Source organism: Chiloscyllium plagiosum, unplaced genomic scaffold, assembly GCF_037043375.1.
Source record: "Chiloscyllium plagiosum isolate Xiang-an unplaced genomic scaffold, Cpla_swu_hap1 HiC_scaffold_7, whole genome shotgun sequence".
Taxonomy (NCBI): domain Eukaryota; kingdom Metazoa; phylum Chordata; class Chondrichthyes; order Orectolobiformes; family Hemiscylliidae; genus Chiloscyllium; species Chiloscyllium plagiosum.
The window spans coordinates 92,979,257-92,995,278 of NW_028270145.1; the positions used below are offsets into that span (position 1 = coordinate 92,979,257).

At 42.7% G+C, this 16,022-nt stretch overlaps 1 protein-coding gene across 4 annotated transcripts in view; it reads right to left on the reverse strand.

Moving 5' to 3' along the window:
- Positions 1-16,022, reverse strand: part of mmadhcb (metabolism of cobalamin associated Db) — a 35,417-nt gene that overhangs the window by 15,826 nt on the left and 3,569 nt on the right. For 2 of the 4 annotated variants that reach the window (XM_087989255.1, XM_087989258.1), the window contains exons 2-7: positions 14,874-14,912; positions 13,817-13,949; positions 11,369-11,416; positions 10,142-10,359; positions 1,997-2,105; positions 1,280-1,410 (exon numbers count right to left, since the gene is read on the reverse strand). In XM_087989255.1, coding sequence (XP_087845381.1) covers positions 1,280-1,410; positions 1,997-2,105; positions 10,142-10,359; positions 11,369-11,416; positions 13,817-13,949; positions 14,874-14,912 — 678 coding nt within the window. The remainder of the gene's footprint in view (positions 1-1,279; positions 1,411-1,996; positions 2,106-10,141; positions 10,360-11,368; positions 11,417-13,816; positions 13,950-14,873; positions 14,913-16,022) is intronic. The other 2 variants (XM_087989256.1, XM_087989257.1) reach the window with 2 other exon arrangements.

A 16,022-nucleotide genomic window follows, 5' to 3' on the forward strand; every position in this document is an offset into this window, starting at 1 on the left:
GCTAACAATTGCTGCACTAACCCAACTAGACCTTATCAATCAATTTGTCTTAAAGCCACTCTATCTCCAACATTTCTCAAAGTGATTCAAGTTAAAGACCATCAGAGGAACCAATGTTAATAATGCAACCTCTGACATTGTCATTATGCTGTTAGGATTTATTTCAAAGCAATAATCAAAATGTTTAAGATAGATTACAAAATGGCTTAAATACGGCTTGTCTCAAAATTAAATTTCATTTAAAAATAATGAGTCAGAAGTAAAAGACATCAATAAATTAGTCAAGTTCACCAATGGATCACGAAAGCCCAAGACAAAGGCTTTGATACAGCAAGAAAGCAGATGGAAAAAAAAAAGGTGAATGGAAATCATGGGATAAAACATACCAAGCTGCAAGATGCTGAGTTCTGGCTATATCCTTACATTGCTTTTACTTGTCAGAGTTAGATAGATTCTTGATTGGTAAGGAGATCAAGGGTTACCAAGAGAAGGCAGAAGAATGGGTTTAGGAAAAATATCAACCACGATTGAATGGCAGAGCAGACTTGATGAGCTAAATGGCCTAATAATGCTCCTGTATTGCATGGTGTAACAGTGGAATGCAGTTTACCTTGGGCACCGCTAAATGGAAATTTTCTAATTTCATTGTATTACATGCTCAAGAGGCTTACTGGCATTCCATACTTCGAATATGTCAACATTTTAATCAATTGGTTCAGACATGTTTTGGTACACCCCTGGAAAAGGTGAAGATTAAACCTGCACAATTTGGCCAAGAGTAGGGACACCACCAGAGTGTCACAAGACACACTCCCTCAACTTAAGCTTTCTTTTGGATCAACATGTTCAGATGTTTTGTGATACATGCACCAGAAATGTATTTCTTGAACACAGACCCTTTGGCTGAGAGGAAGGACATTAACACCATGCCACAAGATCCCTTACCAAAATGTGGAATTTCTAATCTTAGGAAAAGTCAGTCTAAACTTTATGGGCCCAGAGTGACTGCCCGCTACTTTACAACTATTTATTTGGCTAACTACATCCAGTAACTCCATGCGTCTCATCAGTTTTGCTAATTACAACTGAGTATATTAAGTGAAGTTTACAAGCAAAGGAAAAGTCAAGTAAATCAAATCAGCACTGAGAAGGTAATGTTTTAAGTTTAGAATTAGTTTGTAAGATGGCTGAAAGAATTTTTGATCAAGTTTTTAAATCCACTTTTCTCCCTTCAGGTGCATTTCACATTTCCCTATACACATTTTAATACGTTACTTACTTTCTCCAGTAGCTGCTCACGTTCCTCTTCTACTGCTTCATTCCATATAGTCATATCATTAACACTTCTTTGCGTTACAGTAAGTACTGTGAATCCTACAACTGGAGCCTCAGGAAACATAGATTGAAAATCTTGAAAAACAACAAGACCACTAAATCAAATCTCTGTGGCTCAAAACACACAAAATCAAAAATTTTATTGTATGCCCATCTGACATTCAGCTTTTATTGATTCTAAACTGGCACTGCATTAGTTGACTGATGGTTTTGAGCTGAGTAAAGCTGAAACATGGACTACTAGTGAAAAGAGACAATAAGTTTCTCCTTCCTGATCCAGCAGCTCAACTGCTGCATTTCTGCTTCATGCAGAAAGTTTTGAAAGGTATTGCATACACTTTGTTATCTTGTATGATTAGAAATGTTTAGCAGTTATATAATTAGGAAAGCATCAGTGGCATAGACTGAATATGGTCTTCATTGTACCTCTCAATCAAACGAAAAGAGAAAACCATAAGATAGTGAAAGGGACACGATGCAGTTAGACCATCGAAAACGTATGCCTGTCCGGGGATGCGCATCGACACGTACGTATGTACGTACACACACACGCGCGCACACACGTTCATGCCGACCAGATATCCCAAACCAATCTGGGTCCCAAGCTGCATTTACTTTAAGTCTAAAAGCTTAAATTCTACATAAAGACACTTAAACAAACCTTTGCGAAGAAGTTCTGGGCAGGTTTGTATTGCACATTCCACCTTTGCATTCTCAAAATAATTTTCTGCAGCTGTGAATTCCTGTGGTTGAGGCTCAGCTTCATTTCCCTGAAAGAAATGTGATATATTGTTATGGACCATGCCAGACCTATCAAAACATTCTTAAGCAGGTAGCCCCAGACCATAAGTTTGCAAGTTGTTTTGGTAAAGGGCACAGTAAAAATTACCCAGATTAAGTTAGGTAGGTTGACTACTAGATATTAAAAACTGACAAAAATTTATTCACAACCTTACACAATGAAACACAAAGAACAGAATAAAGAATCCCTACAGAACTCAACCTATCCAACTAGATTTAATTATGCTGTTCCGAATATACACACAGTCCAAATAAGCAAACTCCCTTTAAAACCCAGTATAAATGGAATACGTGTTTACTGGTTGAAGTTGAAGAGCAGAAAAGAGACAGAGTTTCCACACAGCTCCCTGTTGAATTTCTAACCAGTTCAAGACTGAACTAAAACTGCTCAGCTAGAGCACTGACCATTCCTCTCTTTATATAGGTCACTTCTAAAACAGGATCACTTTGGCGCGAAGTCTCATCTGTTTACATATAAACAAAAGGCCTCTCAATACTCTTTAATCTCTGTACCAAACCAGACTGATAGGAGCCCAGCCTGGTTTATTGCCCCTCTGAAAAAAAAATCAAAGGACAGAGTCTCCTTCAGCCAAGGTACAGCTTTGAGGAAAAAAAAAGGGACTAGCTTTGTGACAATATAAAGTATAGGTTATTACAAAATAAAAGCTCGTGGATTAGTGGTAATAGCAATAGCAATATATTGGCTAGTTAACAGGAAACAGTGATTAGGCATGGTAATTTTCTGGCTGGTAAGTTATAATGAGTGATGCACCGCTGGGACCTCGATGTTTTTTTAAAGTTTTCGTGATTATAATGAAAATGAACAATCAATATTCAACATTTAATATTTGACTTTAATGCCAGAGTTTTTCCATGGACTACAAATAGCACTAGAAAGAATACTACTGATCTAAAATGGCTTTTGTGACTAACTGACAAACCCAGGAAACTAACACAGAAAACAGGAAACTGGCTGCATCACCCTTATCATTTTAAAAAATAAAAACTGAAACAGTGGGATGTCAAGAAATTTGCAGCTCTTGTTCTGAGCACACTTGAATAATTACTTCATTTATTCAAAGTGAAAGAAGTGTTCAGTTTGAAAAAGACAATGAAACTGGAATTGGGATATACAAATCATATTTCACCTGCTTGTTATGAGCAACAAGTGAGAAAGCAACAAGAACATATAATGGCGGAGATATTGAAAGTGCTTCTCTCTCGATTTCAAAAAGCAACACAGGTAGAAAAGCAACATGGAAAACCATTTTTCACTGCAAAATCATGCAAGCTTTGCCACTCTCAAAAGTGACGAGACAACAGCTAAACTATTGAGACTTAGGCCTCACTCTTGCATCTCAATGTTTCTAGAAGATGCAACTGCCTGTACATTCTTGGCTACGTAGACATAGAATAATACAGCACAGTACAGGCCCTTCGGCCCTCAATGTTGGCTGACCTTTTATCCTACTTGAAGATCAACTGAATACATACCTTTCATTTTACTATCATCCATGTGCCTATCCAAGAGTTGCTTAAATGTCGCTAATGTATCTGACTGTAGCACCACCACTGGCAGTGCATTCCAGGCACCCACAACTCTGTAAAGAACCGACCTCTGACATGTCCCCTAAACCTTCTCCCATTCACCTTAAAATTATGCTTCTTTGCAACAGACATTTCTGCTCTGGGAATAAGTCTCTTGACTATTCATTCTATCTATGCATCTTATCATCTTGTACATCTCTATCAAGTCACCTCTCACTCTTCTTCACTCCAAAAAGCCTCAGCTTCCTCAACCTTTTTTCACAAGATATATCATCTAGTCCAAGCAGCATCCTGGTTAATCTCCTCCACTGTCTAGAATCCTCCCTTTAACCCTGTATTCTGCATTCAAACTTGACCTCCAAAATTAATCACTTCATACTTTTCCAGGTTGAACCTCATTTACCACTTATCAGTCCAGTTCTGCCTCCTGTCAATGTCTCGTTGCAACCTAGAACAGCCCTCCACACAATCTACCACTCCACCAAACTTTGTCATCGGCCAAACTTAGTAACCCAACTTTCCACTTGCTCATCCAAGTCATTTACAAAAATCACGAAGAGCAGAGGTCCCAGAACAGATCACTATGGAACACCACTGGTCAGGCTGAATACTTTCCATCATCTTCCACCCTCTGTCTTCTATGGACCAGCCAATTCTATATCCAGAGAGCCAAATTTCCCTCATGCCTCCTTATTTTCTGAATGAGCCTAATATGGGGAACCTTATCAAACACCTTGTTAAAATACACCATATCTACTGCTCTTTCAACGATTTTTGTCAAATCCTCAAAGAATTCAATAAGGCTTGCAAGGGATGACCTGCCCATCACAAAGCCATGCTGACTATCTCTAGTCAAACTATGGTTTTCCAAGTAATCATAAATCCTGTCTCTCAGGATCCTCTCCAATAGTTTGCCCACCAAAGATGCAAGACTGACTGGTCTATAATTCCCAGGATCATCCCTAGTCCCTTTCTTGAACAAGGGAATAACATTTGTGACTCACCAATCATCAGATACTACTCCAATAGACAGGGAGGACGCAAAGATTGTTGACAAAGGTGCAGCAATCTCTTCCTTCACTTCCTGTAGGAGCCTAGAGTAAATCCCACCTTCTCTATCCTTATGTTTTTCAAAATTTTCAGCACATCTTTCTTCTTAACATCAACCTGTTCTAGCAGATCAGCCTGTTTCACACTATCCTTATAAATGACAAGGTCTCTCTCAGTAGGGAATGCTGAAGCAAATGATGGTTTGGTGATGGGAGGTGGGGTCATGGTCAAGGGGGCAGTAGGAGGGGGTGTCCGCGAGCTGACATTTAGCCTCAGCGGTGTAAAGATCGGTGCGCCAAACTACCACCACGCCTCCTTTGTCTGCCAGTTTGATAGGGAGGTTGGGGTTGGAACAGAGGGAGTGGAGGGCTGCATGTTCCGAGGGTGAGAGGTGGAGTGGGTGAGAGGGGTGGAGAGGTTGAGGTGGTTAATGTCACGGCGGCAGTTGGCTATGAAGAGATCGAGGGCTGGTAAGAGGCCAGCACGGAGCGTCCAGGTGGATGGGGTGTGTTGGAGGTGGGGAGAAGGGGTCAGAGGGTGGGCGAGAATCCTGGTTGAAGAAGTAGGCACGGAAGCGAAGGCAGCGGAAGAATTGTTCGATGTCTCACCGCGTGTTTATCTCGTTAATCCGATAGCGTAGGGGAATGAAGGCGAGGCCTCTGCCGAGCACTGATCTTTCATCCTCAGAGAGGGGTAGTTCTGGAGGGATGGTGAAAACACAGCAGGGCTGGGAGCTAGGACCTGGTGTGGGGCTGGAGCTGGAAGTGGGGGTGGGGTTAGGCGTGGGGGCAGGAATCAGGGCGGGAACGGAGATCAGGGCAGGGACAGGGTTAGGCGTGGGAACGGAGATCGGCGTGGGGGCGGAGTTAGGCGTGCGGACGGAGACCCACAACCCCGCACCACCCATTTCTACTTCCTTCCCAAAATCCACAAACCGGACTGCCCAGCCGACCCACTGACTCGGCCTGCTCCTGCCCCACCGAACTCATCTCTGCATACCTCGACACGGTCCTGTCCCCCTTAGTCCAAGAACTCCCCACCTACGTTTGGGACACCACCCACGCCCTCCACCTCCTCCATGATTTCGCTTCCCCGGTCCCCAATGTCTTATCTTCACCATGGACATCCAGTCCCTGTACATCTCCATCCCCCATCACGAAGGCCTCAAAGCCCTCCGTTTCTTCCTTTCCCACCGTACCAACCAGTACCCTTCCACTGACAGGAGAAAGTGAGGACTGCAGATGCTGGAGATCAGAGCTGGAAATGTGTTGCTGGAAGAGCGCAGCAGGTCAGGCAGCATCCAGGGAACAGGAGAATCGACGTTTCGGGCATAAGCCCTGAAGAAGGGCTTATACCCGAAACGTCGATTCTCCTGTTCCCTGGATGCTGCCTGACCTGCTGCGCTTTTCCAGCAACACATTTCCAGCCCTTCCACTGACACCCTCCTTCGACTGACTGAACTGGTCCTCACTCTGAACAACTTCTTTTCCAATCCTCCCACTTCCTCCAAACCAAAGGAATAGCCATGGGCACCCACATGGGCCCCAGCCTCTTCGTAGTATATGTGGAACAGTCCATCTTCCGCAGCTACACTGGCACAACCCCCCCACCTTTTCCTCCGCCACATCGATGACTGTATCGGCGCTACCTCGTGCTCCCACGAGGAGGTTGAACAGTTCATCCACTTTACTAACACCTTCCACCCCGACCTCAAATTTACCTGGACCATCTCAGACTCCTCTCTCCCCTTCCTAGACCCCTCTATTTCTATCTCAGGCGACCGAATCAACACAGACATTGACTATAAACTGACCGACTCCCACAGCTACCTAGACTACACCTCCTCCCACCCTGCCCCCTGTAAAAACGCCATCCCACATTCCCAATTCCTTCGTCTCCGCCGCATCTGCTCCCAGGACCAGTTCCAACACCGAACTACCCAGATGGCCTCCTTCTTCAAAGACCGCAATTTCCCCCCCAGACGTGATTGACGATGCTCTCCACCGCATCTCCTCCACTTCCCGCTCCTCCGCCCTTGAGACCCGCCAATCGCCACTAGGACAGAACCCCACTGGTCCTCACCTACCACCCACCAACCTCCATATACATCATATCATCCGTCATCATTTCCGCCACCTCCAAATGGACCCCACCACCAAGGATATATTTCCCTCCCCTCCCCCATCAGCGTTCCGAAAAGACAACTCCCTCCGTGACTCCCTTGTCAGGTCCACACCCCCCACCAACCCAACCTCTACTCCCAGCACCTTCCCCTGCAACCGCAAGAATTTGAAAACTTGCGCCCACACCTCCCCCCTTACTTCCCTCCAAGGCCCCATGGGATCCTTCCATATCCGTCACAAATTCACCTGCATCTCCACACACATCATTTACTGCATCCGCTGCACCCGATGTGGCCTCCTCTATATTGTGGAGACAGGCTGCCTACTTGCGGAACGTTTCAGAGAACACCTCTGGGACACCCGGACCAACCAACCCAACCCCCCCGTGGCTCAACACTTCAACTCCCCCTCCCACTCCACCAGGGACATGCAGGTCCTTGGACTCCTCCATCGCCAGACCATGGCAACACGATGGCTGGAGGAAGAACGCCTCATCTTCTGCCTAAGAACCCTCCAACCACAAGGGATGAACTCAGATTTCTCCAGTTTCCTCATTTCCTCCGCCTCCACCTTGTCTCAGTCCCAACCCTCGAACTCAGCACCAGCTTCCTAACCTGCAATCTTCTTCCTGACCTCTCTGCCCCACCCCGGCCTATCACCCTCACCTTAACCTCCTTCCACCTATCGCATTTCCAATGCCCCTCCCCCAAGTGCCTACTCCCTACCTTTTATCTTAGCCTGCTTGGCACACTCTCCTCATTCCTGATGGGCTCATGCCCGAAACGTTGATTCTCCTGCTCCTTGGATGCTGCCTGACCTGCTGCGCTTTCCCAGCAACACATTTTCAGCTCTGATCTCCAGCATCTGCAGTCCTCACTTTCTCCTTTGACCAGTGGATATGGACACAGAAGCATCCAGAGGAAATAAGGTTAGACACGGTGTTGGAGACAATGGCTTGATGCTCAGTGGTGTGGTCATGCTCCAGGGGGAGGTAGGAGGAGGAATCTGAGAGTTGGCACTCAGCCTCTGCAAGGTAGAGGTCAGTACGCCAGACGACAACAGCACCCCCTTTGTCAGCAGGTTTGATGACAAGGTTGGGGTTGGACCTAAGGAAGCGAAGGGCAGAAAATTTGGATGGAGAAAGGTTGGAATGGGTAAGAGGGGCAGAGAAATTAAGGCGGCCAATGTCCCATCGACAATTGTCAATGAAAAGATCAAGGGCAGGAAATTGTCCTGGTGGGGGTGTCCAATTAGAGGTGGAATGTTGTAGGGATGTGAAAGGATCTGTGGAGTCGGAGGAGGACTCTTGCCTAAAGTGAGCACGAAAGCGAAGGAAGAAAGAGCTCAGCATCATGTCGAGCCCGGAATTCATTGAGTTGGGGACGTAAGGATACAAAGCTGAGTCCTTTGCTGAGAACAGCACGCTTAGCCTCGGGTTGGGGGGGGGGGGGCGGGGGGTGGAAATGTCAGAGGGTACGGTGAATACACAGCAAGGGCTGGGGTTGGAAGAGGGGGTTTGAGGGATTGGGACTGTTGGAAGGTGGAGGGTGGGCAGTATTTTTTTTGTACCGATAAAGCAGTTGTGGGAGGGGACCCAGGTAGGCCTGGAACAAGAAATGTTCCACATACCCCATGCTTTGACAAAAGGTCAGTTAGACTCAAAACGTCAGCTCTTTTCTCTCCTTACAGATGCTGCCAGACTGCTGAGATTTTCCAGCATTTTGTCTTTTGGGAAGTTGAAATTCAGGATCAGTAAAACAGATCACATCTGTCGGGGCAGCATGGTGGCTCAGTGGTTAGCACTGCTGCCTCACAGTGCCAGGAACCCAGGTTCAATATCCGTCTCGGGCAACTGTGTGTGGAGTTTGCACATTCTCCCCATGTCTGTGTGGGTTTCCTCCGGGTGCTCTGGTTTCCTCCCACAGTCCAAAGATGTGCAAGTTAGGGGAATTGGCCATGCTAAATCACCCGTAGTGTTAGGTGCATTAGTCAGTAAAGTAAGAGGATGGGTCTGGGTGGGTTGCTCTTCGGAGGGTCAGTATGGACTTGTTGGGCCGAAGGGTCTGTTTCCACACTATAGGGAATCTAATCTAATCTATGTTCAAATGTAATAAGATTTGGACAATATCCAGGCTTTGGCTGACAAGTAGCTAATAACATTAACGCCACACAAATGCCAGACAATGCCCACCACTAATAAAGAGATAATTTAACCAGAGTCTGTTGACAGTTAATGGTGTTATCATCACTGAATCCCCAACTATCAACATTTATTGACCATAAACTCAACTCGACTCACTACATAAACAATGGTTGCAAGAACAGGTCAAATGCAAGGAATACTGTGGCAAGTAATTCACCTCCTGACTCCCAAAGCCTATCCATCATCTACAAGGATCAAGTCAGGACTGCTTTGGAATACTCCCCACTTGCCTAGATGGGTGGAGTTTCAACAACACAAAACAAAAATTTGACGCCACCAAGGATAAAGCCACCCACTTGACTGGCACATCTACTCTTTGCACCATCAACATTCAGTAGCAGCAGTGCATACTATCTACATTACGCACTGTAGAAATTCACCGAAGAGCTTAAGACAGCACCTTCCAAACCCATGAGCATTTCCATCTAGATGGACAAGGCAGCAGATACATGGGAACACCATCATCTTCAAGCTTCCCTCCAAGTCAATCACCCTGACTTGGAAGTACAGAACAGAATAGAAATTTATCACATGTACTTTTACATGAAAATACAGTGAAAGATTTTGAGTCACCACACCACAGCACCTACAGCAATGAGAAGTCATACATAATGAAAGTTTAACACAATTCAATTCCTGAGCTCGTTGGGGGATAAGGCGATTAAGTAACGATGGAATACCCTGAAGATCACCATCATTCCTTCAGTGTCCCATGTTCAAAATTCTGGAATTCCCTCACGAACGGCATTATGAGTCAACCCACAGCAGGTGGTCTGCAGAGGTTCCGGAAGGCAGCTCACCACCACCTTCTCAAGGGCAACCAGGGACAGGCAATAAATACTGGCCACTCAGTGATGCCCACATACCACGGTGGTAAAAGAAATTGGTCACCAGTTTCAGAAAAGGAACTAAATCTCATGATAATTGCTTGATATACCTTGAGCTTTGATCACACATTTCATCACAAGTTAGTATGAAACAGAAAACAAATAGCAAAAAATTTAAAATTATTAGTCACAGGAAGTTGACAATTTGCTATCATTTACAGCCAATAATTTAATAAAATGTTGTATCGTCTTGCCTGAAATTCATTGACAAACTGTGCAAGAATGAATTCGTGCTTCTCAGTCATTAACGGCTCAGTTAGCAGATCTGGAAGTGTTCTGTTTGTTGAGATTTTCTTCTGGTTAGCAATGCCATTAATATGGGAATCAAACCCTATGTTACCCGGCAGCTGAAACCGCTGATCCTGAGGTCCAAATGGTCCCATCTTTTCATCAGGCCATATAGTTCGTAAACCTTGCAATAAAAGCATAAATGAAAGATATTTATTTAAACTTTAATTTTTAACACAAAATGGGGTAAGTAAAAAAGAAACAAAAACAATTTATGAAAAAAGGTTCAAATCAGAGGCTTTAAAATGTTATTAATATTTATTTACAGACTTATTTTTGTTGGCACTGGTTACTTATTTATTCATAAATAGTATTTAAATATATATTAAGCAAATCAGAAGCAAATTAAGAAGCAGATTGTGAAGGATTTTTGATTGTGGTGCTTCCTCAGTTGCTGAATAGAATTAATGTTTGTTAAGTAAGCAACTGATACTCCGTAACCTGTATTATGCAGTTACATGTGAGAGACAGTTTCAATTAAATGAACGTATGCGCCTCAAATGGTGTTATCATTGTACATGTTGCAAATTAGCAATTTCTGTTAGACGTGGATTAACGGTCAATTAATTCAAATATAAAGCAATGGCCGAAGTCCATCTGGATTGCTACATTTTATTTTGATTCTATGACTGCTGGAAGACTATTAACTGGCTTTGAAACCACATAACTTGAATTCTTGAGCCCTAGAGTCACATTATGTGAAGAAAAGTAACAAAGAAAACAAACTATTTTGTTTATTAAAAAAGGACACAGCAAAATTACATAACTGACGTTTAAGGTTATGATGGGAATTCACAAGAATTAAGTTGAGAAATTATTCACCATGATGAAGTGTTCAAACAAATGGAAACAAATTACAGCGTGAGCAGGGAGAGCACCAGCACCTGAAGGGTAATAGAGACGTGCAGCAATTGCCAGTGAAGTCTACCAAGTACACTTCCTCATGCAAAGGGTGGGAAACACTGAAAAATTTAAATTAATTCAGCAAATAACCAGATGTATATTTAAAGAGGGAAGGATTTATGGTAAAGTAGATAGCAGCTACTAATTTCCAAAAAAAAAAATTAATGAACTTTACCAATGTTACATGGATTATTAAATTTGTCTAACTATTTCAAAAATCTGGTTCTCACCTGCCACAACCACCTTATCTTTAGTAAGTTCAGTTCTTCCTGTGTCTCCTTATAATTTAGAATAGAAAGACCCAAAATCATAATGTGCAAGCACAGTTTGCTTTGCAATGAGTGTTTGCACTTAAAAGAATAAACAAAAATATCTTCGAAATAATCTTCCAAATGAGTTTCATCTATCCTAAAAGTAGTAACACAAATGTTAACAATGAGGAAAATTAACATTGTTCAAGAGTAGCTTTATTTGTCATTTCTACCACATATCACTGATACAGTAAAAACGAAACAGTGTTCCTCTATGACCAAGGTGCCACATGAACAGCACAAACTACACGATCTTATGCACTTTGTCACCCTACATATGAAATGCAAAACACGGAAGACAGCACAGTAATTCCTGACGTCAAGACAACAGACAACAGTGGTGTTCAAATTAGTGGAATAAAAGAATGATAATTAATAAAACATTCTTCTAGCAGTGAAGAATTTCAGATGGAATAGAGTCTGATCATACAGTGTTAAGGAACCTGATGGCCTAGGAGAAAAAGCTGTTGCACAGTCTGGCCGAGAGAGACCGAATGCTCCGGTATCATCTGCCAAATGGTAGGAGGGAGAAGAGTTTGAGTGAGGGATGTGCTGAAAAAGAGACATGCTGTCAAAACTTTTTGTCTTGAAAGCATCAGGACAAATGCAAGAGTACTAACTTTCAAGAGAGGTTTACGCCTGAAATGTCGATTCTCTTGCTTCTCAGATGCTGCCTGACTTGTGCTTTTCCATGCTATATTATCTGACCACAGTTTATATTGCAAAAGTTAAAAAAGAAAATGCAGATTTGTTTTTCAAGCAAGGCAACGCCATGGAAAATTTAAGTTATGTTAAGAGTAACAAAAAGATGGGGTACTGGGCTAATGGTCGGATACTTGGTAGTGTGGATGAGCAGAGGGATCTTGGTGTCCATGTACACAGATCTTTGAAAGTTGCCACCCAGGTAAATAGTACGGTGAAGAAGGCATATGGCGTACTGGCTTTTATTGGTAGAGGAATTGAGTTCCGGAGTACTGAGGTCATGTTGCAGTTGTATAAGCCTTTGGTGCGGCCGCATCTGGAGTATTGTGTGCAGTTTTGGTCGCCATACTATAGGAAGGATGTGGAGGCACTGGAATGGGTGCAGAGGAGGTTTACCAGGATGTTGCCTGGTATGGTAGGAAGATCGTATGAGGAAAGGCTGAGGCACTTGGGGCTGTTTTCATTGGAGAAAAGAAGGTTTAGGGGTGACTTGATAGAGGTGTACAAGATGATTAGGGGTTTAGATAGGGTCGACAGTGAGAATCTTTTTCCACGTATGGAGTCAGCTATTACAAGGGGGCATAGCTTTAAATTAAGGGGGGGTAGATATAGGACAGATGTTAGGGGTAGGTTCTTCACTCAGCGAGTCGTGAGTTCGTGGAATGCCCTGCCAGTAGCAGTGGTGGACTCTCCCTCATTATGGGCATTTAAGCGGGCATTGGATAGGCATATGGAGGATAGTGGGCTAGTGTAGGTTAGGTGGGCTTGGATCGGCGCAACAGAGGGCCGAAGGGCCTGTACTGCGCTGTATTCTTTTATGTTCTATGTTCTAAGTTCTGGCAAGTAATGCCAAATCTTTTGTTAAATTCCAAAAAAGCCAAATTGAATCTCCTTGGCTGAGGTGTTGCAATAGGGAATATTTACCTGAAATCAGGAATTGCTGGAAAAACTTAAGCGATCAGGCAACATTCATGGAGTGAGTACAGAGTTAATGTTTTGAGTTTCATGACTCTTCTTCAGAATGAAGACGGGTCATGGACCACAAAGTTTAACTCTGCTTTCTCTCCACAGATGCTGCCTGACCGAGTTTTTCCAGCAAATTTTAATTTTGAAACTGTTATACAGGTCTAACAATTAAAAAAAACTTGCTTTAAAAGAAGTCTGTGCAGTCATTACCACCACCAGCACTGCATATGGAAATTGGATGAGCAATTGATAGGTCCAATCCACAACTACACAGTCCTACTCAAAAGCAAATTACAAAAGTAGCTAAGTTCGACTTGCTTAAAAGAATAATGAACTGCCTACTGGTGTATTTGATAGGATCAGTCCTCATGGTTTACTGTGCTGACAGATGTACAGACTGCTTGACAGAGAGTTGATGTCACTCTATGCCCCATCTTATTTGTGATTGTTTCTGCCAAATGAATTGGCCAAATGATTAAATGAGTTGCTACAATCAAACAAACAATCAATTCTGGGCAAGCTTTTCACAAATACAATGAGATAAAACAAGGTAAACTTTTGTTCTCTTTGGGAAAAAAAAAGTATTCTTACATCTGTCCTGATGGTGGAAGATAAAAGGCTTCAACAAAATGTCTCTTTCTTTCAGCAACATTCAAAGTTCTATGTTACCAAGTGATGAGTGAGGAAAATTGCTCCTACCTTGATCAGGTGGTATAACTGCAATATAAGGCTCATCAGACCCTGTGGAATATGTTCTAAAGGTTGCAATCCTTCTAACCAATGCATGAACACCTGGCAAGTAAGTCACGAGCCTGGCCTTGGTGCAGAGTGCCTGTTTGAGTGGGTCACAAAAGGGGAAAAAAAAAGTAAATTAGAACATAAATTTTCAAAATATTAGTACATGCTGCACCAGCCAATTATTACAGCACTGACAAATGCCTTAGAACTAACTTAGAGGTAAACGCTTCAGTTTGAGAAACAAATGTACTACATTTGAAGGCAAGAGAGACAATTTTGACCTTCAGGCCCTCCTTGATCCACGTCTGGACCGTCTAGCAAGTCAATGATATGCTTCCAGTGCAGTGTGTTTCAGACTGCTCTTTCAAGGAAAAAGGGAAATAAGAAAAGGAAGGAAAAATAAAAGACAAAAAGAGGCACTAACACAGTCACCAAGTTTATTAAATAGGGACCAAGCATGGGAGAAAAATGTCATGCAGTGCCAAATAAAAAAGTGTCAATAAGCTAAAGAAGAAAGAAAACATACAACAGGAAAACAAAATTAGGGACCAAGGAAAGTGAGATAAAAGATAAGAAACAAAGCTTAAAAAGTCTTTAAGAAATGCTTACAAATGGTGAAATAAGTGACTAAGTAAATTGCACACTGTCTTCAATCACTGGGATGTAGTCTCCAGTCTTCTGGTGACTTTAAAAATCCAACATATAACACTCAGTCAATCTCAAGTGCCTAGTAGGCAAGGATCTACAACACAAACTTCTTCCAGTTCAGCATTTATGAGCAATTTTGTAGAAGCCCCATGACAGCATGGATGCAGTTAAGGCTTTATTGACGTAATGAGCATTCTCTGATGCCATTCTCCAGCTCTAACACCCACTGAAGAAATGCACACAAGATTAATATAGACATACTTTTGCCTCCAATGAAAAGTTCCTTTCCTCTAGCAGATTAACTTTAGTATCTATTCACAGTTTTGCTGTTCATGAAAGAAGAATAAGATAAAAATAATCCAAACCGTACCTTAGCCATTTTGCTTGGCTTCTGCACCCAGCACCTGTCCTGCAGAACAGAAAACAAATGATTACCAGGAATTCAATTATATTAAAATATTCCACAATTAGCTTTGACAATATGGATCAAAGCAGCTAAAAGCACCATTACTTTAATTCAGCCATTCAAATTTTCTCTGTTTCACCTTTAACCTCACCCCTAAAAAATGATCAACTACAAACCTAAAAGCTTTCAGTATATATGTCACCATATTAGATTAGATTCTCTACAGTGTGGAAACAGGCCCTTCTGCCCAACAAGTCCACACTAACCCTCCGAAGAGTAGCCCACCCAGACCCATTTCCCTCTGACTAATGCACCTAACACTACAAGCAATTTAGCATGGCCAATTCACCTGACCTGCACATTTTCGGACTGTGGGAGGAAACCGGAGCACCCGGAGGAAACCCACACAGACACGGGGAGAATGTGCAAACACCACACAGACAGAGGGTCACCAGAGGTTGGAGTCAAACCTGGGATCCTGGTGCTGTGAGGCTGCAGTGCTAACCACTGAGCTACTGTGCCACCCACTTACTTTGATACGTCAAACTGTATCAAGTCGCACCCAAGATATAGTATGGGATAATTTTTAAGATGCAGTAACTAGACTTACTCGCTAAAACTATGATGTGTGTTGCCATAAAGGCAGGCTAATTAATCTGGTAGCTATATCAAACTTATGCTTCAAGAGGTTAAATCTGGATAAACACACAATCTGTTCTAACATAATCTGACAAAATTAATTCCATGGAAAAACTGGAATAAATTGACCTAATGGAGAGAAGTAGCAGTAACTTTCTGCACATCTCAAAATACAAAAACAAAGATTTACTGCTACTTCTTCAGATGAAGAGTTAAATATTAACTAACGTGCCTTTTTACTTTCAGCGCTATGTAAACAGTGTAGAGATTAGTGACAACAGCTCCATTTGCACTGTAGAAAGCAAGGATCAATTGAAAAAACAACTCAATGAATATCTGTGAAGGCAATCTACAATGACAATTTATTTTTACCTTCTGGGGAAGATTCTTTCTAGTCTAATGAGGAAAACTGTCATTTGTAAGCGAAATACTTCCACAAGACAGTATTTATATGAAAGAGAGCAGGGAGTATTC